At 50.8% G+C, this 26,579-nt stretch overlaps 2 protein-coding genes and 1 long non-coding RNA gene across 4 annotated transcripts in view; 1 reads left to right on the forward strand and 2 right to left on the reverse strand.

Annotated features, from left to right (window-relative positions):
* Positions 1-1,193: 1,193 nt before the first annotated feature.
* MYDGF (myeloid derived growth factor) lies at positions 1,194-9,361 on the reverse strand. Its single transcript, XM_038384385.2, has 6 exons — positions 9,175-9,361; positions 7,103-7,153; positions 5,529-5,590; positions 4,236-4,317; positions 3,273-3,345; positions 1,194-2,074 (listed from the first exon to the last, which is right to left on the reverse strand). Exons 1-6 carry the CDS (start codon positions 9,322-9,324, stop codon positions 1,995-1,997), a joined length of 498 nt encoding a protein of 165 aa, XP_038240313.1. The 5' UTR covers positions 9,325-9,361; the 3' UTR covers positions 1,194-1,994.
* Positions 9,301-26,579, forward strand: part of LOC122457444 — a 36,370-nt gene continuing 19,091 nt past the window's right edge. The window contains exons 1-2 of one of the 2 annotated variants that reach the window (XR_006276962.1): positions 9,301-9,433; positions 25,712-25,898. This is a non-coding gene — a long non-coding RNA (uncharacterized LOC122457444). Of the gene's footprint in view, positions 9,434-20,810; positions 20,990-25,711; positions 25,899-26,579 lie in introns of those variants that run through there. The other variant, XR_006276963.1, reaches the window with a different exon arrangement.
* Positions 13,289-26,310, reverse strand: LOC119848472 (procathepsin L-like). Its single transcript, XM_038384380.2, has 8 exons — positions 26,154-26,310; positions 19,273-19,405; positions 18,482-18,604; positions 17,789-17,938; positions 16,636-16,860; positions 16,377-16,545; positions 15,135-15,249; positions 13,289-13,714 (listed from the first exon to the last, which is right to left on the reverse strand). The coding sequence occupies exons 2-8, from the start codon at positions 19,393-19,395 to the stop codon at positions 13,615-13,617; spliced, it is 1,005 nt and encodes a 334-aa protein (XP_038240308.1). The 5' UTR covers positions 19,396-19,405; positions 26,154-26,310; the 3' UTR covers positions 13,289-13,614.

Consider the following 26,579-nt stretch of genomic DNA (forward strand, 5'->3'; position numbering starts at 1 on the left):
CTCTCATACACAGCTCCTTTTCTGCTGCTGGGTCAAGGCACTGATAAATTTCAGGCTTTTAAAATTGCAAAGCCCCAGCCTCCTGTGTTTAATTTGGCTTATTCTGAACTATTGCAGCTAATGTAATTGTGCAAAGCAGCTGGGGATGCAGGGGAAAGGAGTGGCTACAGGTGCATGAATATAAGAGCCCAGTGGCATGCTGTGTACAGCAGCTCTTCAGCTCTGGGGCTCTCAGTTATAAAAGTTTGCAAGCAGAGGTTTAATCCCTATTACTTTACCATCCTACACCTGTCAGTCTGTGCTGACGAGAGGCCCAGGCCTGGAACAGTCTGTCGATAGGTAGCTGGCATATTGGCAGATGTGCAGAGAGAAACTGAAGTGGAACCGGTCTGATTGATGCAGTAGCAAAGGGCTGGAGCACAGACAGAAAAATGCTTTACTGCTCTGTTCTCAGCATCATTTAAGTGGAATGTCTCTGTGGTGAAAAGTTCTCTGGACTCAGCAAGAGTCCTCAATCATGAGTCACTGATATGACTGTGCATGATGTGGCATACCTCCAAACTCACCAGGAACGCGTCTCTATTGCAGCTATTCAAGGAGGATCCCTCAGACATGGGCCTTGCCTGGAACTTCCTTTTTTTCCCCCATTGACCACCCCCCCACCCCATCTTCCCTTCTCTGTCTTTATGTGAGCTATGAGTTCTCAGCATTTCCAGAAATCAGGTAGGCTTCTAAAAACCACAATACAAGGGAGCAACCGACTTCCAAAGAACACATGGACTCTACAGAATGTCCTTAACTACTGTCCAAGAGACAAGTGACAGCTACTGGGAGAATGGGACAAACTCATAGAGCTAGTGTTGTCTTTGCACCATGGCTGGGGCCTACAATAGATGATATGTCTGATACAGCTTCTCACAGGAGGATAGATTCAATGTTGTAATTGACCCTTTGCATTCTAGGTTTCTCAGGCACAGATCGTGGGTTATCTCCCTGACCTTCAGTGTGGCCTTTGTCTTGTGACATGTCAACCTCCCAACCAAGGAGACCCAGTATGAGGAGTTGCAGGTGTCTCCTGACTGGATGTCAAACTGATGAGCAAAGGCTATTCCACGCTCTGGGCTTCCAATCACAGACACAGTAAGAAACTGGAACAGCAAGAGTGACCAATCTAAGTGAACTTGGAGACATGATGCTTTACTTTATTTTATTTTTTATATACCTATGAAGGGAATTCTGGATTCCTTCACAGTTATTAGTCTAAATAAGAAAATCACTTCAGTATATACGAAAATAGTCGCAGAATTGTATTGAATAATGGATGCCTCATTGGATGGATTTCTGTGTTCTATCGGAATAAACGAGGCCTGTGTGAACCCCACCGCTTTGCTTTTCTTATGGCAAGGTACCAAATTCTGATCTGGGCAACAGAGCAGAGTTTTTCCTCCTCAGCTCACCAAATGCTGTTCTTTGGTGATCACCCACCAGATAGTAAAGTGAATGGGTTTGGCCGGTTCTGTACCCCCCCCCCCCATTGAATCTGTTCTTCCTGTCACGCTTCTCGGCAGAAATCTTATTCCCTCTCCAGAGACGAGAGAGTTAACTACTTTCCTTTAGCAAACCCTGCTCCTTATCTTTCTGCATTGCTCTGCTTAGCAAGGAAGATAAGGAGACACAGCTAGAGGAGAGTTTTACCCTATTCAGCTGATCACTGAAGCAGAAAGCAGGCAACAGAATGGCTGGCTACAGATCAAGAATCTCAGAAGAAGTCTCCAGCTGCAAAGGCTTCTACCACCTCAGGCACATGGTTACTCTGACACAAGACAGAGGGTGTCTCACTTAACACCTCCAAGTCCAGTTCAGAGCAGACCCTGATATACTTCAATGTGGGAAACAGGAAAGAACACCCTAGACAACCAGTAATTAAGAACAAGTCCCCTTTATCCACCAAGCTTGTCCAGCTGAGACACAAGCCCCTTCCCTAGGTCCCCGGATCACAACTCGTCATGGGGCGTTTTCGCTACAATCACTAGTTTGGACAGTTCGGAACGGAACTTGCCTTCTTTGTGAGCCACTGGAATGAGAGAAAACACACAACAGGGAGTAAATGGACGATGAAGCATCAACTATTAAAACCCCCGCTTCCTTCCAAGAGATCGAGAGGGCAAATCAAGAACTGAACGGCACTGATCACCTTCTACAACATGGAGTGCATTTGCAGCGTTTCTGAAATGCAGCCACTGTGGGCGCATGCGGCCACCAAGGACTTTTCTTGCAGCCACAGCCTCCTGGACTGTTGTTGGAGGGTGGGGAAGTAGAGACCCCTCCCTGTTGCTCCAAGATGAACCACCTTGGTGTTGGTTGCTGGGGCCACCAGCAGGGGTTAGGCCCTGCTCCCCCTGTGGAGACATCTGGGGCATAATGCTGGAGGACCAGGCAGTTGGAGAGTTCCCCACCTTCTCAGGGGTGATGGGGTTCAGAATTTTAGGCTTCAGCTCTGGGGTGGCGGGACAGAGAGGCAGCAGGCTCTGGCCACAGGGCTTCGGGCTCCCCCACTGCCCCTGGCCCCCACTACCTCCCCCGACCCTTCCATCCAGGGCTTAAGTAAGTCTGCTGTGAAAAGCAATACTTGTATGCTTGTTAATATCACTTTTCACAACAGACTTACTAGCTAGCAATAAATAAATAAATTACAATGATTTGGATGTGTCTATGGGCATATTTATTTGTTTTTTCCTAAAGCTAATTAAGTATTTTAGGGGAAAGTGTGAGAGCAGCCACCAGGAAGAGTTGGTGGCCACACACTGAGGCCACCAAAAAACTTGTCCTGAGAACCCCTGCATTAGAGGCTTATTAATAAAGTCATTGTCCCCCCTGCACTTACATAGCGTGGTAACACCTATGGGATCCAGGAAGGGATCAGGGCCCCATTTTGTTACGTGCTGTACAGCCAAGCACCAAAAAGACAGTTCCTACCCCAAAGAGCTCAGGATCCATTGTTACCATTAATACACCACCTGTGATTCGGAATCATCCAGGGCACAGGTGCCTTTTCCTATCAGTCTCCTATTGGACTGCCAAACTCCAGCAGTAGATTAAAATATATCTTAACCATCACCTAGGTAGTGTATGTAGTTTTTCCATACTTCTGTGGCCCATTTGCAACAGAATGCCCTTTTCCCCAGAATATACAGAGATCTCTCATGTTGGATAAGTGACCTAATCGCCCTCACAAGTCCCTCTGACACTCTGCTCTTTAGATAGCTACATACCTGTGGTTTCGGTGATTTTAAATTCCTCCGCCTTTAAGGGGATGTCGCTCTGTCCACCCGTTGCAGCTTGGGACTGAAACGGGAACAAATAATTTTTACCATAGGAACTAATCCAGAGAGCTTCCATGTTAAACAAAATAATCAACTGGCTTCACTGCCAAAGATTGCTTTGGCTCCTGTAGCTTGTAACAGCCAGGGTCAAGGGATTAAATCAGCAAAGGAAATTTAAAGGCCAATCTCTGGGAATTTGTCCTAGTTCCTATTGAGTTTATTTCCCTGGGGAGGTGCTGGGAAGGCTCATCATTTGAGACATTTAGAACTGAATAGGGCAAAGCATTGCAGAATAGTGGGCAGGGGACAATTCTGCACTGACCAGGAGTACGGTGTGAGGAATGGACTGGACCATGGGGGTCATAAAACAGGGGTTATATGCAGCCTTCCTTTTTTAAATGGTTACATAAAATGTGGGGGAGGAGGAGAAAAGGTTTCTGTTGGAACATGGGGTTGCAGTATAGAAGAAGCTGTGAAACACAGAAGTAAAAAGTCTTTTCTCTCTCATTTCTGTGGTTCTCTAGAAACCTTTTGTATCTTTTAACGGGTCCAACAGATGCTTTACCCACTGCACAATGAATGTTGGATGGATTGGGCCAAAACTCTCCTCTTTTCTGCTGCCCCCCCCCCCCCCCGCCAAGCATCCCATAGCAGCATTGCTTCTAAACTACTGACAAGAGTAGCACCTGGTGTCCTTAAAGCCAGCAGCTAGTCAAAAACTTTCAGGGAGCAGGTACTCTATGCTGCACGAGGGTCCCTTTGTAGCCACGTTTCTGACCAGAACCAGGATTTAATTCAGTGCACAACTGAGCAATGATTTCATTGTACGCATTTAATAGTACAGCTGTCTGATCATTCCGATTTATAGCCCGTCTCCCATATGCCCATTCAAAGTAATCAGGTGGGACTTACATAAGCCATGCCATACTCTATCTTTGCTCCTTTCACTTCAGCTTTAAACTGGGTAAAGAAGAGATAAGACTTTCCCTGAGGCCTGAAAAGGAAGAGCAAAATCTTTGACTTTGAAAGAGGGAAAAGGTTATCCAGAAGGCACAGAACAGGAGCGTGCTACCGTCCCAGCAATTAAAACATCACGGCCACTCAGGGAAATCGGGATCTGAATTTTGTCCCCTGGCTTCCCCAGCTAGTGGGTGGAAGCATTACAGACATTGTGCTCAGCCAAGGGAGGAGATGAAATGTATCTCTCTTACTGGCCAACAGGGGTCGGAAGAAATGCTCTGAAAGGAAGCAGGTCTCTGCTGGGGGCTGGACGTCCCTGTTGTGAATTGGCCCGGCCCAAGACAAGACAGAGGTGCAGGGAGAGCACGCGTAGTGATCACAGGGTGTACTGTTCCTTCAGGAACGTACCTCACCTTTCTCCTGTACTTCCGCCTAGTGAGGAAAGGCTGGGAGACAGCAGGGTTTACAAACTGCTGCCAGGCTAAGGAGACTGCCGGAAGCCTGAAGATTCCTCTGGGGGCAAAAGCCCCCTAATAATGTGCACAAGGGTCTAGCCTGAATCCAGCTAGGCTAATCTGTGACCAGGGACTCCAAGTCTGGTGATTCTGCAAACCAGTTATCACTGTATTCATTTAATTGGGACATTGCTCTCCAGGGACTAGGGAGGGACTGTGAAGGGGAAAGACCACCTAGCATGAAAGTGTGTGATGGTTTATCTACATCCAGAATCCTGGCTGCCAACTAAGTCTGAGGGCTTGTCTACACTTGAGCGCTTCAGCGTAGACACGACCTATGCCGATGGAAGGGGTTCTCCTACTGGCAAAGGTAACCCACTCCTCCGAGAGCTAGGTCGACAAAAGAATTCTTCCGTCGGCCTAGCGCTGTCTGCACTGAGGGTTAGGTCAGCATAGCTAAGATTTTTCACACCCCTGAGCGATGTAGCTGGGTCAACCTAGCTTTTTAGTGGAGACCAGGCCCCAGCGTAGAAGATCCCAGCTGCAGCATGAGGAAGGACACACTACCGAACGAAGGAAAGAGGCAGCAATTTGGAGTTAAAACTGACCCCTAACAGATCCAAAAATATTCCCAAACGACCCAAAAGCCTCAGACCTCTGCAGGAGAGTGCAAAGTGGGGCAGAGTCTACCAAACAGAGAGGCTCTCTGGAGAACTGAATACTGAGAGCAGAGGGGATTCAAAGGATCAGGTACAGAGAACAGGGCATATTCTTAAATGACTCAACACACCTCCACACTGAACAGGAAAAGAGCTTGTCATCTTCACTGACTCCAATGCTCATCTGCCATTGCTGTGGAGAGAAAAGGTCTGAACGGTATATCTTGGTAGCATCTACAGTCATGCCCAATGCAATGATGCTAGCTACGCACATCATGAGCCTCCCCAGATACAACTGACACTCCTGGGGAGAGATCTCATGAGAAAGACCAAGACTGGAAACTTAAAGTCACATTCTTCATATTGTGGCTTTATTGCATGAGGAGGGAAAGCTTGAGAAGGGCAAAATACGATTCTCAAACGAAGGGTAGTGCCTAATTTGTGCCAGGGCTTGCTTGAGTCCAGGGGCTTCTAGGCTTGGCAGTTCAGAGCCCTGGCACCTCTGGGATTGGCTCATCAGTTATGAAAGTAAAAAAATCACTTGAGCCCCTGCACCTCGTTCATTACAAATTTTGCATTGACAAAGGGTGTTTTGTTAAAACCACACACACACAATTAAACACCATTTGCAACTTAACTACCTGTGGCTCTTTTTAATACTCACTCTAGTGGGTGGATCACAGGGGACCCCTTTCCTCTAGCTCCACTTCTTGCCAGTACCAATAAAAGAGTGGAGCAGCAGCAGCCCCCCCATGCCCCACCTTAGAAAACCCATAATCCCATTCATGCTACAGGAAGAGGGTCAGGGGCTGACCCTTCTCTAGAAGAAACTGCCACAAGAATCTAAAGTCATTTTGTTCTGTGTTTGTACAGCCCCTAGCACAATAGGGCCATGATCCACGCCTGGGCCTCCTATGTACTATTGCAATACAAGTAATAATAAAGTCTTCAAGCACCTTTAAGAACAGAAATCCTGCTGGTTGTTTGCACACAGATTTTCCCAGCACCAGTAAGGGGTCGAAAATGCCACGCTCTTCTAGAGAGACACCAACTGTTCCTCCCACACAAAAGCAAAACTAAACCACAAAGCAATAACGCTTTACAGTTATCCAGGACTTGCTAAACACAGGCCTTATTGTAGCACACACAGACTTCATCCACAGGTGAGGTTGAGACAGGTGATTCTCTTTTGCAGACATGCAGTGTTTCCAACTCTCATGATATTGTTTGATTTGTTAAAGCCCCAGCTCCTTGAGTCAGGGGATACAAGAGACTCTTGGCTTTTTTTAAAAAAAAAGCAAATTTCTAGCCCTGATGGTTGGTGGAGAAAAGATTGAATACACGAATCCTAAAGACACAACAATCAGAAGGCAATGGAAAAGACCTAACACTTATTAATTTAAGTCATTAATTATTTTTGCAGGGGGGATCTCAAGACGATTAAACACTTTGTTGCTATGATAGAAACAGAGGTCTTTATAAGATCATTTCTATGCACAGAAAGAGATGCAATTGTTCCTTATTCTTACACTGCAAGATCTAGGAATCTAAATACACTAATGTTCTCCAGAGACCCAGAAAAATGGTGAACAAAGGTAATTAGCTACAATCATTCTACATACAGACCTCTTTGAGAGGTTTCTTATTCTACGTTTTTGGAGCCTCTGCACCTGTGTTTCTTAAGCGACGTGCTCAAATAACTCACCTCATTAGTCCCTCCCTGAGAAGCGTATGTAAATGTGCAGGTGTAATCCCCCTTGAAAACAGCAGAGAAAAGTCAGTAAGTATCTTCTAAAGCAGGATATGCTATGTTACTAGCTATTTGTTGAGCATAAAGCAATTTGCTTGCATTGCACAGAACATATGAACCTGGAAAAAACTAGGGGGAATTTAGGTTCTGATTTGCTAAAAGCCCTTAAATTTTCTCTCCAAGCATGAGGAAGTGGTGAAGTACTCACAATTCCCCCAGAACGTGGCTAAATATCTTGTTTCCTATATGCACAGGATCAAGTTTATTTGGGTTCGTACCCAAGCAGGGACCTTGCTGCAAGCTGCCTGGAGTAGGGTTGCCAACTTTCTAATCACACAAAACTGAACAAACCCACCCTACTCCTTCTCTGAGGCTCTGGCCCCCCCCCGCTCATTCCATCCCCCCCTCCCTCCATTGCTCACTCTTCCCAACCCTCACTCACTTCACTACGGTGGGCGGGCATTTATGGGGTGGGAAGAGGGTGAGGGCTCCGGCTAGGGATAAAGGCTCTTGCGTGGGGCCAGGGATGAGGGGTTTGGGGTGCAGGAGGGGGCTCCATGCTGGGGCCGAGGGGTTTGGAGTGTGGGAGGGGGTGTGAGCTCTAGGCTAAGAATGAGGCATTTGGGGTGCAGGCTGGGCCAGGGGGTTGGGATGCAGGGTGGTGAAGGTTCTGGCTGGGGGTGGGGACAACGATGAGGGGTTTGGGGTGCAGGAGGGGGCTCCTGGCTTGGCCAGGGGGTTGGGGTGTGGTGTCCCAGCGGCACTTACTGCAGCTCCGAGGAAGTGGCCACCAGGTCCTTGTCACCTCTAGGTGCATGGGCAACCACCCCAGGTGCCTTCATGCCCACAGGCGCCACCCCCTGCTGCTCCCATTGGTCGTAGTTCCTGGCCAGTGGGAGCTGCGGAGCCGGCCCTGGGGCAGCATGAGGAGCCTCTCTGCGTGCCCCAGTACCTAGGGGATGCAGGGACCTGGTGACTGCTTCTGGGAGCAACGCAGAGCCAGGGCAGGTAGGAAGCCTGCCTTAGCCCCGGGCCCCTGCTGCACCACCAACCGGCTGAAGCACCCACGGGGAAAAATTGGTGGGTGCTCTGCACCCACCAGCAGCTCCCTGCCCCAGCTCATCTCTGCCTCTTCCTCCTCCCCTGACCACACTGCCGCATCCTGCTTCTCCCCCTCCCTCCCAGCGCTTGCGCCGTGAAACAGCTGTTTTGCGCGGCAAGCGCTGGGAGGGAGGGGGGAGGAGGAGGAACGTGGTGTGCTCAGGGAAGAGGCGGGGCCGGGGTGGGGATTTGGGGAGGGGTCCGACAGGGAGGGGGCGGAGCAGTGGGGGCGCAAGCGCCCACCGGCGCCAAGGAAAGTTGGCGCCTGTGCGCCAGGGTCCTTTCTCGACCGGGCGTTCCAGTCGAAAACCTGACCCCTGGGAACCCTTAGCCTGGAGGCCGCACTTGATTGGCGCGGTCCTTCCCTCAGACAGCCTCCAGGGCAGCCTGGCGACCGGGGGCCGGTCTCTGCAGGGCCCAGATGCAGGACTCTCGTGGGTCATTGGGGGCTGGCAGGGGTCCAGTCACAGACACCGCAGCGCCCTCCTGGGGACACGCGGCGGGCGGGGGGCAACTCATAGGAATCCTCTGTCCTGAAAAACCTGGGGGGGCCACAGGACAGGCCTTGGGGGGGGGATGGGGGGTTACCTCTTCCTATTGAAAGGGATACAGGTGACTAGGGCCCCACCCCCAAAAACCCACTGGGGAGGGGCCCATGGAGCGACCCTCCCCCGCCAGTAACTCGGGGAGGGGCTCCAGACTGCACCGTGGGGGCGGGGCTACAGGCCCGATGCCCCTCCCCCCGGCTCAGGACTGCCCCGCCCAACCCGCAACGCCTGGCCCGGCCCCGGCCACATGGAGACCCGCCCTGTTTCCCAGTGCCACGTCATCACCCCTCCCGCCCTGGCTCTCAGCCAATCAAAGTGGCGGGACGTTTGAGCGACGTGCGGCTCAGCCAATCCGGGAGGGGGATACTGCGCCCTCACCAGGCTCCGGGAGAAGGAATGGACCATCCCGCCGGGCCGCACGTCGAACTCGGCCGTGCTGGGCCCCTCTTCGGCCGCGGCGAACAGGAGGAGAACGGGGACTAGCCCGGCCCAGAGCCAGCTGGCGCCTGCTCCGCTGGGCGCCGCCATCTTGGAAGAGAAGCCTCCGTATGGCGAGCCGGAGGGGTCAATTCAGAACGAGGCCGAGCCGGCCCACGTGAGGAGCATCCCCAGGCGGCCATCTTGGATGTGGGCAGAGGTACCTGGCTGGTAGATTAACCCTTTGGGGACATTCCCATTTTACTCCCTAGAGCCCTCAGGGCAGCAAGGGGGGAGACAGGGCCCCCACCTTGCCATGAGCTAGCGTGGTGTGGGGGATAGTGCGTGCACGAGGGCACTTCACTTGCACAAAGGCAATGGCCCAGTGCGTGCACGAGGGCGCTTGCCCAAGAGTGGTGGTGTTTGCACAATGGAGGCCCAGCGCACTGTTTGCAAAGTGGGGCAGGTGGGTGGCTTTGCACGGGGGTGTTTGCACAGGGGCGTGCAGGTGCAGTTCTGCAGCAGCAGTGGCCTTTTGTAGCAGCACATTGGAAGGAGCAGCACGGTGGGGGTGCCGCCTGCTTAGCGGCACCGTGAAGGGCTCCTGGGGACGACGTTTGCCAGGCGTCCGGCAGTGACACTGCGGCAGCTTCTCTTCGCAGATGTTTGTGCCACTGTAGAGCTGTGGCACCATTTGCACAGCAGGGATGGCTTTCTCTGCTGGTGCTGCCGGGAGCGGGTTCACAGAGCAACCCAACTGTGGCACGGGGCAGTGACGAGGTGATCAATGGTGACCTTAATCTAGGAATGCTACTACTGAATGCATCCGATGAAGTGAGCTGTTGCTCACAAAAGCTTATGCTCAAATAAATTTGTTAGTCTCTAAGGGGCTACAAGTCCTCCTTTTCTCATAGGAATGGCATGTGCATCACCATTGCCACGGTATCCTTCTGGAGCAGTAGCAATGTGGCAAGGGGCCTGCAGAGTAGTTGAGGATTGAATGGGTGAGATAATATCTTCTACTGGACAAACAGACATCCAATAATAGATGTTACCTCCCCCACCTTGTCTTTCTAATATCCTGGGACCAATACGGCTACAACAACACTGGATTGAATGCATCCTTTTCACCCCCTACCGGTCAGTATGTTGCCCGCACCCCATAGGAGAAGCTTGCACTGCTGCTCGCTGCCCATGTTTTATAAAGAGAGGATTTCATTCTCCAGGGCTGTCAAATAGACCAGCACTAAATTAGCGACCCCAGCCCCATACCATAAAATAAAAAATCTCCTCTTCCCTCCGTAGGATGACCAGACAGCAAGTATAAAAATCGGGACAGAGTGTGGGGGGTAATAGGTGCCCATATAAGAAAATGCCCCGAATATCGGGACTGTCCCTATAAAATCGGGACGTCTGGTCACCCCACCCCTCCATCTCTTTCAGGTCAGCCTCCATTGGGTCTGGCTCATATGCTCATGCAACGACCTTAAGCAGGCCAGGCCCCTCCTAAAAACGCAGGACTGGCTGCTCTTTGATAGAGGTGCTGCGGAGAGCCAGCTCTAGTGCCTGTGAGCGGAGAAATCAGTCTAACTGTTCCTGAAGCTGGCTGTGAAATGCTTGATTTATACCATAAGTACAGCTTGCGATTTCATAGAGCGAGGGGCAAATAAAGCTGAAGGAGCTGCTAATTCTCTCATAAATCTCAGGAGGCTTAGCATGAAGGACACCAGCTGGGTTGAGTGTTGTGTGCTGCAAAGCAAATTGTCAAACGAGGCTTCCAAGGCCCAGGGCAGCTTCGGCGCAGCGTCCTGAGAATAGGCTAGAATAGCTACAGCAGTAACAAGGCTCATTGAGCAGAATTCTGGACACACACACACACACACACACACACACACACACACACACACACACACACACACACACACACACACACACACACACACACACACACACGCTTGCTGGCTTCTCTGGCATGGGCCTCCCCTGGGAGCCTCCCTCCCAGACTCTAGCTTTCAGCTGAGAGCTTTAGTCCTCACACACACCTGCTGCCTCGGTAACAAGCAAGGAATACAGCCTAGAAGGGCGGGAGTGATGGGAAAGGGATCCAAGCACATGAGACCTCACGGTGGGGGCTCAAAGGGCTTTACAAACAGAAACCCTGCCATGGTAGGAGGCTATTTGGTTGGTATTATCATCCACCTACCATGGATGGTGTCCAGGTTCCTTCCCCACTCTGAACTCTAGGGTACAGATGTGAGGACCTCCATGAAAAACCCCCTAAACTTATTTTTACCAGCTTAGATTAAAACTTCCCGAAGGTACAAACTATTTTACCTTTTGCCCTTGTGCTTTATTACTGCCACCACCAAACGTTTAACAGATATATAATCGGGAAAGAGCCCGCTTAGAAACGTCTTCCCCCCCCCCAAATCCTCCCCAAACCCTACACCCCTTTCCTGTGGAAGGCTTGATAAAAATCACCAATTTGCATAGGTGAACACAAACCCAAACCCTTGGATCTCAAGAACAATCAGGTTCTTAAAAGAAAAGAAAAAGTAAAAGAATCACCTCTGTAAAATCAGGATGGTAGGTACCTTACAGGGTAATTAGATTCAAAACATAGAGAATCCCTCTAGGCAAAACATTAAGTTACAAGAAGACACAAAAACAGGAATCTACATTCCATTCAGCACAACTTATTTTCTCAGCCATTTAAAGAAAACGGAATCTAACACATATCTAACTAGATTACTTACTAAGTTCTAAGACTCCATTCCTGTTCTGTCCCCGGCAAAAGCATCACACAGACAGAGAGAACCTTTGTTTCTCCCCCCCCCTCCAGCTTTGAAGGTATCTTGTCTCCTCATTGGTCATTTTGCTCAGGGGCCAGCAAGGTTGTCCTAGCTTCTTAACCCTTTACAGATGGGGAAACTGAGGCACAGAAATGGGACGTGACCAGCCCCAATAGTGCTCTTTTCTCATGCTTCCCAGTTCTAAACACTGGGAAGTACTCCCCTTTTGCTTACTCAAACTACCATTGTTGGGTAATGGTCATTTTGATAGCTGCGTGGGTTTTTTTTGCAAATACCAAATAAAATGAAAAACAAGGTGTAAAATAAAACCAAAACTCCCCTGCAATGGCAGCTACAGCCTGTGAGGTTGAGGCCGGGGACCTAGTGCATGGGGTGGCAGCGGCACTTGGGTTTGGCCCGGCTACCCCTCTGTCATGATGGTGGGAGATGGCTGGCCCAAATTGAAGTGAGTAGCGTTGCAAGCTGGCACACAGGGCCAAAGAGCATAGGGTGGGCTTGCATTGCAAACCCCCTTCTCCACCCCCAGCTTCCTACTCCACTGGGGCCAGGACCTGACCCTCCTCCGGCTGGAGAAAATGAAACAACACAAAATTCCCCATAAAAATAAATGAAAAATTATATAGAGAATTTGAGGGGGTTCTAATCAATTTCCTTCTCCCTGGCATCATCATATCTGAATAAAGAGGGCCTGAAGAGCAAATGTAATGGGAGCTATTTATATTGCTTTTTGCCTTGTTGTTCCTGTTTGGCTGTTATGTAAATACATCTCTTCAGGACAGTAAGTTCTGCGGTCCTGGACAGTGCCTGCACATAGCCAGTGCTTAGATAATACAAAGAAAAGGAGTACTGGTGGCACCTTAGAGACTAACAAATTTATTTGAGCATAAGCTTTCGTGAGCTACAGCTCACTTCATCAGATGCATTTAGTGAAGTGAGCTGTAGCTCACGAAAGCTTATGCTCAAATAAATTTGTTAGTCTCTAAGGTGCCACCAGTACTCCTTTTCTTTTTGTGAATACAGACTAACACGGCTGCTACTCTGAAACCTTAGATAATACAGACTCAGGTTACAGGAACTTCTACACTTTCCTGTCATGTTCTTTGTGGTTTTGTTGGCAGCCAGTTTGGCATGGTCTCCACGGGCTTTTGGGCTTTAGCTAAAGAGGAAAATGGGATTGAACGGCTAAGGGAACATGTAAGGTGCATAGAAAGCTCCTGTGGAGAAGCATCTTTAATCATCTTTCAAACCCACAAGGAGACTGGTTTTCACACTGAGAGGAAAACATTCTTTATTTTATGACTCCGCTGGACAGTACACGAAGCCTCGTTCAGCAATGCTGTGGCGTGACCAGAACATGACTTACCTGGGCTTGCAAGAGCAATTTGCTGCACAACTTTTAATCGCTTCTAAAGCTATGTAAATCGCAGCTAAGAAACAGCCCAGAAATCACTGCTGGGAGCAAAAAGAATCTCCCTGCTGAAGACGAAGATCAAGTCATTTAGACTGTGGGAAGAAAAAAAACAACCCCATGCAGTATGTGAGGCCTTCTGCCATGCAGGCCCAGGGCAGGAGGAAAACCCAGTTCGGGTTACAAGATGGGATAGCTTGCTTGATTGGCCACACCACAGTGATTGTCGGCTCCTTTCGCCAGCCGGATGTAACCTTTTTCGCCCCATAGCTCAGACCAGCTGCGGGAAGATAAAGTGAAGAGAGCGTGAGAAAATCTCTGTGGGAGCTGAAGGACGTTTGAACATTGTAATGAGAAAGAAAAAGTTGTCCCAATATGCTAGAGCAGTGGTTTTCAAACTGCGGGTGGCGACCCAGTACTGGGTTGCGGAATGGAAGGCACTGGGTCACGGCGGCTCCGGTCAGCACCACCGACCGGGCCGTTAAAAGTCCCGTTGGCGGTGCTGCCCAGCTAAGGCAGGCTAGTCACTACCTGTTCTGACAACGCGCTGCACCCTGGAAGCAGTCAGCAGCAGGTCTGGCTCCCAGGCTGGGGGTCCCACAGGGCTCCGTGCACTGCCCGAGTGCTGGTTCCACGCTCCCATCGTCCGAGAAGCCTGCCTTTGCACCCTGCTGTGCCGCTGCCCGGGAGCCACCTGAGGTAAACCCCCTGCCCCAGCCCTAAGCCTCACCCCAAACCCCTCATCCCCAGCTCCACCCCAGAGCCGGCACCCAGAGCCCCGATCCCCTCCTGCACTCCGACCCCCAGCCCTGAGCCCCCCCAACTCGAGCACCCCTCCTGCACCCCAAACCTATCATCCCTGGCCACACCCAAACCCAGAGCCCGCTCCTACATCCTGAACCGTCATCCCCAGCTCCGTTGGGTCACGAGCATAAACAATTTTCGCCAGAAAAAAAAGTTTGAAAACCTCTGTGCCAGCTTCAAGGATGCTTTGAGCATCTGCCTAACCCAGCTGTACATTGGCTGATCCCAGGTTCTCCAGACCATCCACTGAAGAGACCAAACGCTGCAGTGGGGTGCTGTCCACTGGCTCATCCTCTCTGTCTTAGATCACAAATGGAGTAACCCTAGCAGCCTCAGTGGAGCCGTTTCTCCAGAATACTACTCCGTCAGCAAGCAAGCTTGGCTTTCTCATTTTAGGAGCCGCCAGGGAGAGGGTGGGGAAAGTAGCCACGTGGCACTGAGGCAGGGCTGGATGGCTCCTCCATGTATGCCTGGCTCCTGCTTAGATCTTTCATTTTGAGACAGCAAAAATCCGAAGACAGGCCCAGAGCGAGACAGATCTCTGGGGTGGAGGGTGCATGAGTGCCCATCCCGAGGCCATGGGAATGCATGTGGTTCGGGAGCAGGGTTGCAAGTTCCCATGTGTGCACCTGCATGCTGGGGGGTAGGATTGAGTTGGCATAGAGTGTCTGCGGGGGGGAGTTTACGTGTGTGTGCACATGCATTCTGAGGGGAGTGGCACATCTTGGGGGCGGGGAGGGGATGTTTTGATGTGTGTACAGATACTGTTGGGGACTGGGGAGGAAGTGTGGGGGGGGTGCATTTTCACAGTGGGCATGGGTCGGAGGCAGCTTTGGATGCAGCGACAGACATGAGTGTGCTTGGGGCGAGTCTCTCGCCTGGCTACTCCCCCTCACCTGTTCTTTAGGAGCCAGTAGGCAGTGCTCGTCCCATTCTCCTGGGATATGCCATAGCCCACAACCAGCATCCCATGGTTCACGGTGTGGCTGCACTCGCTGTCAGCGAAGACACCTGGGGAGAGCAAAGCCGGAGTGAGATGAGCTGTCAGGGGTCTCTCCCTCTCGGAGCAGAAGCAGACCCTGCGGGGAGGTCCCAGTGGATCGGAAGGAAAAGCTCCCCCAGGGCATTGGATTGAAGCCCCTAGAGCAGCACAGAGCTGTCCTTTGTCCCTGCTGGCTGTAAGATAGCAGGCCCCAGGAGCAGGCTCCGCTGTGGAACAGGGTAATAAAGTGCCTCCAGGGGAGGTGAGCTGTGACAGACCCGGTAATTCCAGATGGGAGCCCGGACAGCTCTTTCCAAGCCGAAGTGCTGGAATCCCCGTGCCCTGTTCTGGTCTGCACAGAAGGACGTCGATAAATTGGAGAGGGCTCAGAGCAGAGCCATCACGACGATAAAAGAATCTGGACTCGTCTCCAGCTGTGCCACCGTAGCGCTTAGCGAAGATGCTCCCTATGTCAGTGGGAGAGTTTCTCCCGTCAGGGTAGGTGCTCCACCTCCCTGAGAAGCAGTACCTCGAGGTACTGCTGAATAAACAGGGGGTGGGGGGGGGTTTAAGGTTGATATAACAACATCGCTCAGAAAACATGCCCCATAGTGATTGACTTGAGGAGTTCAATCTATTTAGGTTCAAATGAAGGCTAAGGAGTGACTTATCAGTCTCTAAGTACCTCCATGGGGCATAAATATTTGAGAATGGGCTCTTTAGTCTAGCAGACAAAAGGTCGAATGTGATCTAATGGCTGGAAGTTGAAGCTAAACAAATTCAGACTGGAAATAAGGGCAGACTTTTCACAGCAAAGGTAATTAACTACTGGAACAATGTTATCAAGCCTCACGGTGGATTCTCCCTTGTGGGCAATTTTTAAATCAAGGTTTCCTAAAAGATCTGCTGTCTCTAGCAATTAATTCAGGCAAGTCCTAAGGCCTGCATTATGCAGGACATCAGACGAGATCGGTAGCTTCCAACCTGTGGTCAGTGGACCCCTGGGAGTCTGCCGACTATACCTACAATTTCCAAAGGGGTCCGCCCCTCCATTCAAAAGTTTAGGGGTCCGCAAATGGAAGAAAGGTTGGAACCTACTGGGCTAGATTATCCCAGTGATCTCTTCTGGCCAGAGATGCTCTAGGACACTTGATACCTGACTTGTAGAAGCGGAAGTGGAAAGTCCTGGCATCCACGGCAATGGAGACCGGGCCGACAGTGGCCACAGCCTGCTCCAGAGCTGTCTCGTTGCCCGGCTGGATCTGCATGAGAGAGGTGCAGTTGGCAGCGTTGTCCTGGGGGTTGTAATGGCAACTGAATTCGTCCTGCAGAGAAAGGAGATGGAATGGGAGCTCGGGCAGCACTCCCTGGAGAAGCCGCCACCTGCCCCCAAAGGCCATGCTCGCCTACGTTACCCTCTCCAAGTAGGGGTAGTTGAGCTCCGAGTTGATGCCCTTGTTGTCCCGTACGTACTGGAAGGCCCGAGTCATGTAGCCCCCGTGGCACCCGTTGTTCCCCAGACTCCTCGAGCAGTCCATGAGGTTCTGCTCGCTCAGCGACACCAGTTTGCCCGTCTTCTTGAAGACCAAGCCCTCCAGGGCTCCTGTGGCACTGAAAGCCCAGCATGACCCGCACTGGCCCTGCAGAAAGCAAGGCGGGTAGGTGGAGTGTAGGTTCTAGCTCAGACGTTCTCAACCTGTTTACTCGTATGGCCCTGAGGATCCCATGCAGCTGAGTGCTGATGGGGCTGCATGTTGAGAACCACTGTTCTAGTTCAACTGGGAGCTGCTGGGCTCAGTGCAAGAATCCCAGCTGGACGTTCTCTGGGCTATGTGATGCAGGCCATCATCTTAGATAATCGTCAGGGCCTTACAAGCTCCTGCTTGCTGGAAAGCAGCAGGAGAGGGAGTCTGAGCCTCAACGCAAGGCCGGGGAACTGGAGCAGCAGCATCACTAGCAAAGAGCTGCTGGGGTGCTCTGGCTGCCCATCCATCCTGTTGCAGAACTGGGGGTTTGGGATGTGCAATGGGGACCCTCACTTCTGGGACTTGTTCCTTCTGGCGGTTGCTGTTAGACAGACAGGGGAAGAGATTCCCACCACCACCTGCTTTTAGCGGTCCCAGCTCCCATCCCAACCCGGCGGGGCATGTGGCCGACGTGAAACAACTGAACCCAACTCCTGCAAGTCTGGATCAGACTCAAGCTCCAGGCAAAGGCACTTGGGGGAAGCAGAGGCAGGGCTCCAGGGGGGCAAAGGGCCATTCCATGGAGCTTCATGAAAACCAGGATAGGCCACGGGCCTACCACTTCCACGCAGGTTAGCTACTGCCACCCCACCTGCCAGGCTGTCCTCTAGGAGCCCGGGCTGAGCACACATTCCAGAGGGGCAGCAAAGGGCGCCCGGTGCCTCCATCCATCAGCCCAGGAAACCACAGGCAGTGACGCTGTTCTGATGGGCAGCCAGGCCCGCCTGCGGGTTGCCTTGTCCCAGGCTCTGGGGCCAGGAGGTTTCCATGGCTGGCTGAGGAGCTAGGCCCCGAGCAGGGAGCTCTCTGCTCCGGCACCCACCTGGTTTTTCACGGGTGTAACGTAGCCCTTTGCGCGCCAGTCCACCTCCTTGGGAGTCTCCCGAGCAGCCGATTCCTGGAAGAGAGGCCCCTTCCCGCCGCGCTGCTCAGCTAGGAAACCGTTCAGAAGCTGGTTAAACTCCTCATCCGTCTGGAGGGGAAGGAAAATTTTAAATCTGGAGACCACGCAACAGGGAACTCCCGGCCAACAGAGGAGCTGCGTTCTCAGCCCTGCCCCTGGCACCCAACCCCCTTGGGTACAGATGGAGCAGACAGCTGATGCTGCTGAGAGAGGGGGAGGCAGGCCCATGGGGCGGGCAGGGAGAGCTGCATAGGAGGAGGCTCTTGCACCACAGCAATGGGTATGGAGGGGGATGGGACGAGGGGAGCGGAGTCACGGGTGGGCATCCTGGGAAGGAGGAAGGCTTGGATCTGCCGGGCCCAGCGAGAAGTGGGGGGTCATGTGAGGCAGGGGGAGAAATGAAGGAGGCGGCTTCGGGTTTGGTCCGACGGTGCCTCACCCCACAACTAAGTGCCATGGGGTGTCCATATGTCCCAATTTTATAGGGAGGGTCCCAATTTTTGGATCTTTCTCTTATATAGGCTCCTATTATCCCCCGACCCCATCCCAATTTTTCACATTTGCTGTCGGGTCACCCTAAAGTTCCAGGATCTGCGCTGGCGGGCAGGTTACCAGGTCCCCGAAGTGGTTCATTTCCAGGCGGTAGCTGTGCTTCCCCAGAGACTCCTCCAGGTTGTGGCGCTCGATCCGCTGCAGGTTCTTCTCCCAGACCGCCCTGCGGAAAGCTTCCGCCTCCTGCCAGGGGACGGAGCAACAGCTTGGTTATGCTTGGCCGCGGCCCCCATGTCCTGTAAGCAAACGTTGTTCTCCATGCACCACAGCTGCTTGCAGGGGCAGAAGTCTGGGGGGAGAGCACATGTTCCCCTCCTCTCCCACGCCTGACTAAGTAAGGCACCCCCTGAGACTACCCCTTCTTTTCCCAGCTCCATTAGTCCCTGAATCTCACTATTTCCAGCTGGGAGCAGATGTGCCAAAATCCAGCCTAAGAGGCTGGACCCCTCCTAAGCAACTGAAACCCCACACAAGCTGGGGGAGCCACGAGGCTTCCAAGAGGGTAGGAGGAGAAGCCAAACCCCTACAGCCATTGAGGTTCGCTCCATCCCCCATTACAACCCAGGAAGGAAGCAAGAGCTCCCTTACAGGGGCAACTGACATCCCGATTCTACAACCTCCCAGCCAAGCCACCCCGACTCTCCAGGAACTCTTCGCCGGGCCTGGTAGGTGTTGCTCGCTCTCGGGCAGCTGAGTCTGGAAGCGCTGGATTACAAGAAGGCCTTGCTCGCCACTTCCCTCTCCCTTACCCCCAAATCCTGAAAGCTCGGGCTCTAGCCACTCGGTTTGGTTCAAATGCAGCTGAGCGTGGAAATCCCACGCCCAGGAAGTGAAGGAGATGGAGTACTTACTTCAGGATACTCCTTAGCATGGAAGGCCTTCCATCCTCGCCAGCCTTCCTCCAGGGCAGGGTCTAGTGCCCCGGACACACCCAGCAGGACCACAAGGGACCCCACCAGCATTGGCCACTGCATCTCTCTCAGGCTGGGTGGGTTAAAACACACCTGTTAGAGTTTAATCCTGGCATCTCACTGAGCCAGGGCACGGAGGGGCACAGGAGCCAAGAGGAGCAGCTTGCCTTCAGTTCCCAATTGTAACTCAGGCTATGACATCCCCTTCTCACCATTGCCGGCAACTTGATGAGGAAACCTCCAAACATAGAGACCTAGGAAATTCATGTAAAAGACCCCGCTGTGCCTGGCAGCTCCAATCCAGCCCAGAGCTGAAACATGCCATCATCTGAACAGCTGCTGAGTGGCTACCAGGAATCAGTGGGTGGCTCTCAGTCCAGTTTCTAGCTGCTAACACCTCAAAGATCAGCCATTGCCCGTGATCTCCTCATTCTCAGCTCAGCTGGGGGGGGGGGGGCGAGGACAGGGCCCAAGCTCCAGGTCTGGCCTGGGGCTGTGTCAGCTGGTCCTGCTGAGCCCTGTATTGCATACACAAATCCAGGCTCAGAGCTGTCGGCTGGGCCCTTTTTCCTCCCACCAGCTGCAAGGTCGCTGGTTGCACACCGGCCACCCTCCTCCTTCCTCCCACTGTATTCAACAGAGATTTAGAAAATAAAACACAGCAGCAGTCTGAAGATCTGGTTTTCCGGCTCTGCTTCCTGGGCCCTGTGTCTCTGTACAGCCCTGGGTGTCGCCCGCACTGCCAGTGTGCCATTTGCACTCTAGGCTCCCTGGCTCAGGGACTGCATTTGCACCTTGGCTTTCTTCAGAACCGAGCGCACGGCCGGCTCTAACGGATCCTATCATAACTCTGATCAATCTGATGGATGCGTCAGCATCTCTGTGTGAGGACAGAACCCCCAACCTTTGCTGCTTGGAAATGACAGCCTGCAGCTTCCTCCCTGCCAGCAGTGCGGGGCTATTGCAACATGCTGCCGGCGGCCATACACCTGCCGTTGGTCTGCTCTGCGCCCCAGAGGGTTGTCATCATTTTGCAGCCAAGAATTTAGCAAGGTTCAAGGAGGGCTTGGCCTTTTCTGTGTGTAACCAGAAGAACCAGTGGCTCTAGTTAATGCTAACCGGAAGGGAGAGAAACCCTCAGGCTTCAGGGCTCAAACTGCTCTGTATTAGGGATGAGAATGAGATAGCCAGGGTGGGGCAGATTATTTCACATCAGCCTACAGCAGAGTTTTTTTGCACCTTCCCTTGAAGTATCTGATGCTGGCCATGGTCAGAGCTGGGAGATGGGACCGGCTGGCCCATGGGTCTGACCCAGCCTGGCAATGCCACTACATCTGGCAGTTCTCCCCCAGGCTCACCCCATTTGCACGAACACCGCAGCACCAGGACAGCCCATTGATGGGCACCTCCTCAATGCCTGAGATCAACAGGAAATAGGATTCTCCCCAAGTGAGGCACCGGCCAGGCAGGGTTGCTGCTGCCCAGGGGCGATGGAAGCACTTGGGGCAGAGGGTGAGCACACCAGCAATGGAAATATTCTAAACTTGGGCACACCTGGGGAGAGGGGTGCAGAGGCAACAGTGGGACCCAGAGAAGTTGGAGCAGCCGCAGGGAGCAAGGGCTGAGACCCAGAGGAGCTGGAACAGGCTGGGAGCAGGTAGGAACCTCTGGGACCCTCTTTCCCCACTCACAGGGAGTTCTGCCCCCCTCTGCTCTTTCCTAACTGCCCCCATAGACTCTAATATCAGAAGGAACCATCATGATTCTCTACTCTGACCTCCTTCCCATCGCAGGCCACAGAACCTCACCCACCCACTCCTGAAATAGACCCTCTAATCTCTGGCTGAGTCACTGAAGTCCTCAAATCATGGTTTAAAGACTTAGAGTTACAGAGAATCCATCATTTACACTAGTTTAAACCTGCAAGTGACCAGCACCCCACGCTGCAGAGGAAGGCAAAAAAAAACAGGGTCTCTGCCAATTTGACCTGGGAGAAAATTCCTTCCCAACTCCAAATATGGTGATCAGTTGGACCCTTAGCTTGTGGGCAAGGCCCACCAGCCAAACACCAGGGAAAGAATTCTCTGTCGTAACTCGGAGCTCTCCCCAGTTAGTGTCCCATCACTGGCCATTGGAGATATTTGCTGCTAGCAGTTGCAGATCAGCTACATGCCATCATGGGCTGCCCCACCATCCCATCCCTTCCATCAGCTTATCAAACTCAATCAGGCTTTTGCTCCCAGTACTCCCCTTAGGAAGCTGTTCCAGAACTTCACTCTGATGGCTAGAAACAGTCTAATTTCAAGACTAAACTTGTTGATGACCAGTTTATAGCCATTTGTTCTTGTGTCCACATGGGCGCTTGACTTAAATAACTCCTCTCCCTCCCTGGTATTTCTCCCTCTGATGTATTTGGAGAGAGCAATCACATCTCCCCTCAGCCTTCGTTTGGTTAGGCTAAACAAGCCAAGCTCTTTGAGTCTCCTCTCATAAGGTCAGTTTTCCATTCCTCGGATCATCTCAGGAGCCCTTCTCTGCACCTGTTCCAGTTTGAATTCATCTTAACCATGGGAGACCAGAATTGCACACACTATTCCAGATGCGGTCTCACCAGTGCCTTGTATAATGGTACTAACACGTACCTGTCGCTACTGGAAATACCTCGCCTGGTGCATCCTAGCGCTGCATTAGCCTTTTTCACAGCCGCATCACATTGACGGCTCATAGTCCTCCTGGGATCAACCAATACCCCCAGTTCTTTCTCCTCCTCTGTCACTTCCAACTGATATGTCCCCAGCTTATAGCAAAAATTCTTCTTTTTAGTCCCTAAATGCATGACCTTGCACTTTGCACTACTAAATATCATCCCATTTCCGTTACTCCAGTTTACAAGCTTGTCCAGATCATTGTGTATGATATTCCGGTCCTCCTCAGTATTGGCAATAGCGCCCAACTTTGTGTCATCCGCAAATTTTATTAGCACACTCTCCATTTTTGTGCCAAAGGCAGTAATAAAAATGTTACATAAGATTGGTCCCAAAACCAATCCCTGAGGAACTCCACTAGTCAGTATGACCCATTGTTGTCTCCCTTTTAACCAGTTCCTTATCCACCTTTCAATTCTCACATTAATCCACATCTTCTCCAATGTAACTAATAATTTCCCATGTGGAACTATATCAAATGCCTTACTGAAATCTAGGTAGATTAGATCTACTGCATTTCCTTTGTCTAAGACGTCAGTTATCTTCTCAAAGAAGGAGATCAGACTGGTCTGGCAAGATCTACCTTTTATAAAACCACATTGTATTTTATCTCCATTACCATTCAGCTCTATGTCCTTAACTACTGTCTCTTTCAAAATTTGTTCCAAGACCTTGCAATTGAGGTCAAAGGAACAGGACTGTAGTTTCCAAAATCACTTCCTCCCCCCCCCACTTTTCTTAAAGTCAAAGTCATATGGTATGACCACTGTGTTTACAGATTCATTAAAAATCCTTGCTATTGGACTTGTAATTCCATGTGCCAGTTCCTTTAATGTTCTTGGATAGAGATTATCTGGGCCCCCAATTTAAGCTAACACGAATCTCCCCCCTGCAGTGACTAGATGCTCCCTACGCTTCTTGGGGCAGAGACCCTGCCTCTAGCCCTCTGCCTGCGGCTTGGTTGGTTACAAAGAGGTTGGGAGTTCAGTATGTGTTCCCTAGGTATTTAGCTCAAGGCTTGATGCTGCTAACTGGCAAAAGTCACAAGGTGAGTGGTACAACTCAATTTGCATTTTTTTATAATTTCAACAGATAATTTTTAAGGTTTTTTTTAATCAATTTAAGTTTTTGTGGTTGTGCAGAATGATTGGTTTTAAGCATTTCCTCCCTATTTTTCTCTTTTATTTTTGCAGAAAATTGTGGTTGGGGGAGGGTCAGGCAATATTTATTTTACACCAGTAGGTGCGGACATTCAACAAGCGAAAGCTTCATAAACCATTAAAACACCCGCTGGCAACATCACCTGTCAAATTATACAAAAAGTCAAGAGCCTTAAATCAAACTCTAAGTTATCAAGCTACTTTGCCTGTCAGTTTCAATCATCATCAGTGGGATTTTTTTGGTCAGTTTGCACCTGTGTGATGAAATCTACGATCACTGACATTTACCAATTTGAAAAAAAATCCAAACCTCCTCATGAGCAAGAGACTAGAAGCATCATGCACAAATATCTCTAGGAAGCTGGTTTTCCTATAGGCCAGAAAGCCTGAGTCCAGCCCAGCCCAAAGACCCGGTTGAAAATTACTGCTGGGAGAAAATGTGTCTACAATATTTTTAAACGGTAGAGAGCTTCCCCTCCCTTCCTGGGCTGCTGAAAACAATCACACATCCTCCCGCAGCGCTGACAAGTAGAAACATTTGTGAGCAGTATGATGAGAGGCAGAAATACAACGTGTGATGGATAAGGTCAGAGAAACCGAGAGAGGGAAGAGAGAAGGCTGTTGCTTTGCATCAAGGCTTATTCCAAGGTGTGGGTGAACACAGAGCTGCGTGTGATAGACTGAGCCTTGGGTTCTAAGCTCAGGGCCCTACCCCCTGGGACTTAGCTCAGGAGGACTATAGGAAAGGTGTCTAATACCTAGGGTTAAGGGGAGGTAGATCTGACAGTCTCCTCCCTCCAAGCACTTAAGCAGGCAAAGGAGCTGCAAAACCATTCTCCACACAGTTCCCTAACTGGGTCCTCTAGACTTTGTTGCAATATCAGTAAACCCCATTTTACAGAGGGGAAATTGAGGCAGGGAAGGCTTGCACTGGGAAGGCTGTGACAGCTCAGAATCCCGCTGTGACTGCGGCTGGAAGACCATCCCCAAAGATCCCTTTACTCCTGTGTCAGCTTCACAGGAACAAGTTGATTTCCTCTTCCCTTTCCTCTCAGAGAGCATACAGGGTTGGGCCGGTCAGGTCAGGGATTCAGCTAGATCTGTCACTTCAGGAAGCTAGCACTTGCTAAATTGTTTCGAGCCCTTGTTCTGTGTAAGCGTTGCCGCAGGAGGGCAGAAACAGCATGCACTATGCCTTAGCTCACCCTTTGGTAAGGTTCTAAATAGTGGACCAGATTCTCCATTACCCTGCCCCATGTGCAATCATTTACTCCAAGGCCAAGCAGGTGTAAAATGAACGAATGGTGGTGTTGATACAGTCATTTACCCCAGGGTTAAGTGTGGATATGGCATAGGGGGCTGGATTAGCCAGTCCAAAAAAATCAATGGAATCAGTGCACCTCAGCCAGAAAGATCCGAAACAGTTTCACCTCGCTGTTGCAGAGCGAGGCCAGTCATTCTATAGTTAAGGTTGCAAGGGGTGTCTGAAGCCAAGTGTTGGCTGTCAAGCAACTGCGTGAGTCAGATCAGCCTTAAAGTTAGAGCGGAGGTAGAATTTCTACAAAATGTTAAGTGTATTAGAGAATGGCATCCTGCCTGACAGCCTAGAAATAGTTGAAGGGCTACTGCCCAGGAATCCCCTTTTCTACCTCAAAAATGCAGCTAGCTCTAGGGTGGAAAAGAGGGGCTGTTTAAGGCACTGCAATGCTACACAGTGTTAATGGAGAACGTGAGTGCTAGACATAGCTGCCAGCACCATCACGGGAAGGGGGCTCACAGAAGGTTAGAAGCTGGTAAAGATGATGTTTTCAGTGAAATCCCTTCAGGAGAATTTTCTGGTGTATTTTATACTTTATTTTTCCAGCTGTGTAACAAGAATCCTACCCCTACCAGGGCTGCAGGCCCCCCCGCCCCTTGCCCCAGGAATGTGTTTGTCTTCCAGCCACCACCTTATAAACCACTGCAGTGTTGTAAATAATGCAGAGCTGCGGGTTCTGCCTCTCAGAGCAACAACACTCCAGCATGTGGCAATACAGTTTCAGCAGTGGTAAAAAAGTGATCAAAGGGCTCAAAGCTTCTACCCCTGAACACACAGGACTCCCATTAACTAAGCATTGTGTAATGGCTTTCGAAGACCCATAGTTACCTTGACACTAAACAGAGAGACAAGGTGGGGGCTGTAATCTTTCAAGATTTCACTACCTCATGCACCCTGTGTCTCGAATATCCTGGGACCCACACAGTTGCACCACTACTTGACACTAATATTACACTGTGCAGCAATCAAGGGAAATGCTAGAATGTTTTCTATCAAAACATTTGGGGGGGGGCAGAAAGTGATTTTTGATTAAACTGATTTTTCTGGAAAAAAAACCCAGGTATTTGTCAAAACCAAAAACTGAAAAAATTGTGAATTTAAAAACAATGGTCTGGCCCCTAAAACAAGAACATTTTCCACATTGCAGAAAACCCAGAAACAATGGACAAATAATTTGTTTTCCAATTTTTCCACAGGGAAAGAATTCCTTTCCAAGCCAGCTCAGGTGATCAGTCCCATTCTAATGGAGTATTATCAACACTCACACCAAATCCCCAAATACCATTCACTTCCAGGTGCAAGTCATCCAACATCTGTCAGCAGCTACCTTTCTGAGATACAGATGCAGTAATCAGCATTGAACCTGGCTTCAGCGATACAGAGGTAAGTATAAGGTAAGGGGCAGCTGAAAGAAATAAGGTGGAGGCTCTTTACATAATTTGTCCCCAGTGCCCAATAGGCAGTGCCAGATTGGAGTAGGTTGATTTCCCAGCTACTATCTTTCAAGCTCTCGATCCCCCACACAGAAAAAACAACAGCGGTGAGGAAGCTGTTAGGAAGACAGAAGATTAAGGAAGACAGAAGAGAAACAATCCCGGAAACACACAAAGGCTTTGTTGTTGACTAGCACTTACTTACCTGGATCTCCAAAGGCCAGGAGAAAGCGCAAGCAACTCCAATCTCTCTCTTTCTCACTGCAACATGGGGCCACCAGTACCTTCACTCAGGGAACTGCAGATATGTGCAATTTCCTCCCCCTCCCTCCCCCAGCCCTGCTGCTCAGTCTTGCTTCAGGAAATCCTGTTGGGTAACTAGAGTCAGACCAAGATAGAAGAGAAAGGGGGGGGCAATTTGTGAGTAGCCACCAGGCTGGTGGATCTTCTAGGTTCAGGTCTTCAAAGATCAGGTAGATGCCTTGGCTGTGAGATAATACTCTGCACTTGAACAGGACCTCCAGCTCCATCTCTCCCAGGCTTAATTAATGCATTACCCCCTTACACAGAGGGTCAAATTAAGGCTGATTTTTTCAAACTTCCCACCCCAATTATGCCATGAGAGGAGCAC

The sequence above is a fragment of the Dermochelys coriacea genome, chromosome 25 (genome assembly GCF_009764565.3).
Source record: "Dermochelys coriacea isolate rDerCor1 chromosome 25, rDerCor1.pri.v4, whole genome shotgun sequence".
In the NCBI taxonomy this organism is placed as follows: Eukaryota; Metazoa; Chordata; order Testudines; family Dermochelyidae; genus Dermochelys; species Dermochelys coriacea.

Coding starts and splice junctions, on each gene's coding strand:
- MYDGF (XM_038384385.2), bottom strand. CDS start 9,324: ATGGCGGCGCCCAGCGGAGCAGGCGCCAGCTGGCTCTGGGCCGGGCTA. Junction 7,154..9,174: donor ATTCCTTCTCCCGGAGCCTG/GTGAGGGCGCAG, acceptor GCTGTTTTCAAG/GGGGATTACACCTGCACATT. Junction 3,346..4,235: donor TAGAGTATGGCATGGCTTAT/GTAAGTCCCACC, acceptor TTCCCGTTTCAG/TCCCAAGCTGCAACGGGTGG.
- LOC119848472 (XM_038384380.2), bottom strand. CDS start 19,395: ATGCAGTGGCCAATGCTGGTGGGGTCCCTTGTGGTCCTGCTGGGTGTG. Junction 15,250..16,376: donor CTTCCGCTTCTACAAGTCAG/GTATCAAGTGTC, acceptor TGCTCTCCCCAG/GTGTCTTCGCTGACAGCGAG. Junction 13,715..15,134: donor TACTGGCTCCTAAAGAACAG/GTGAGGGGGAGT, acceptor ATCTTCCCGCAG/CTGGTCTGAGCTATGGGGCG.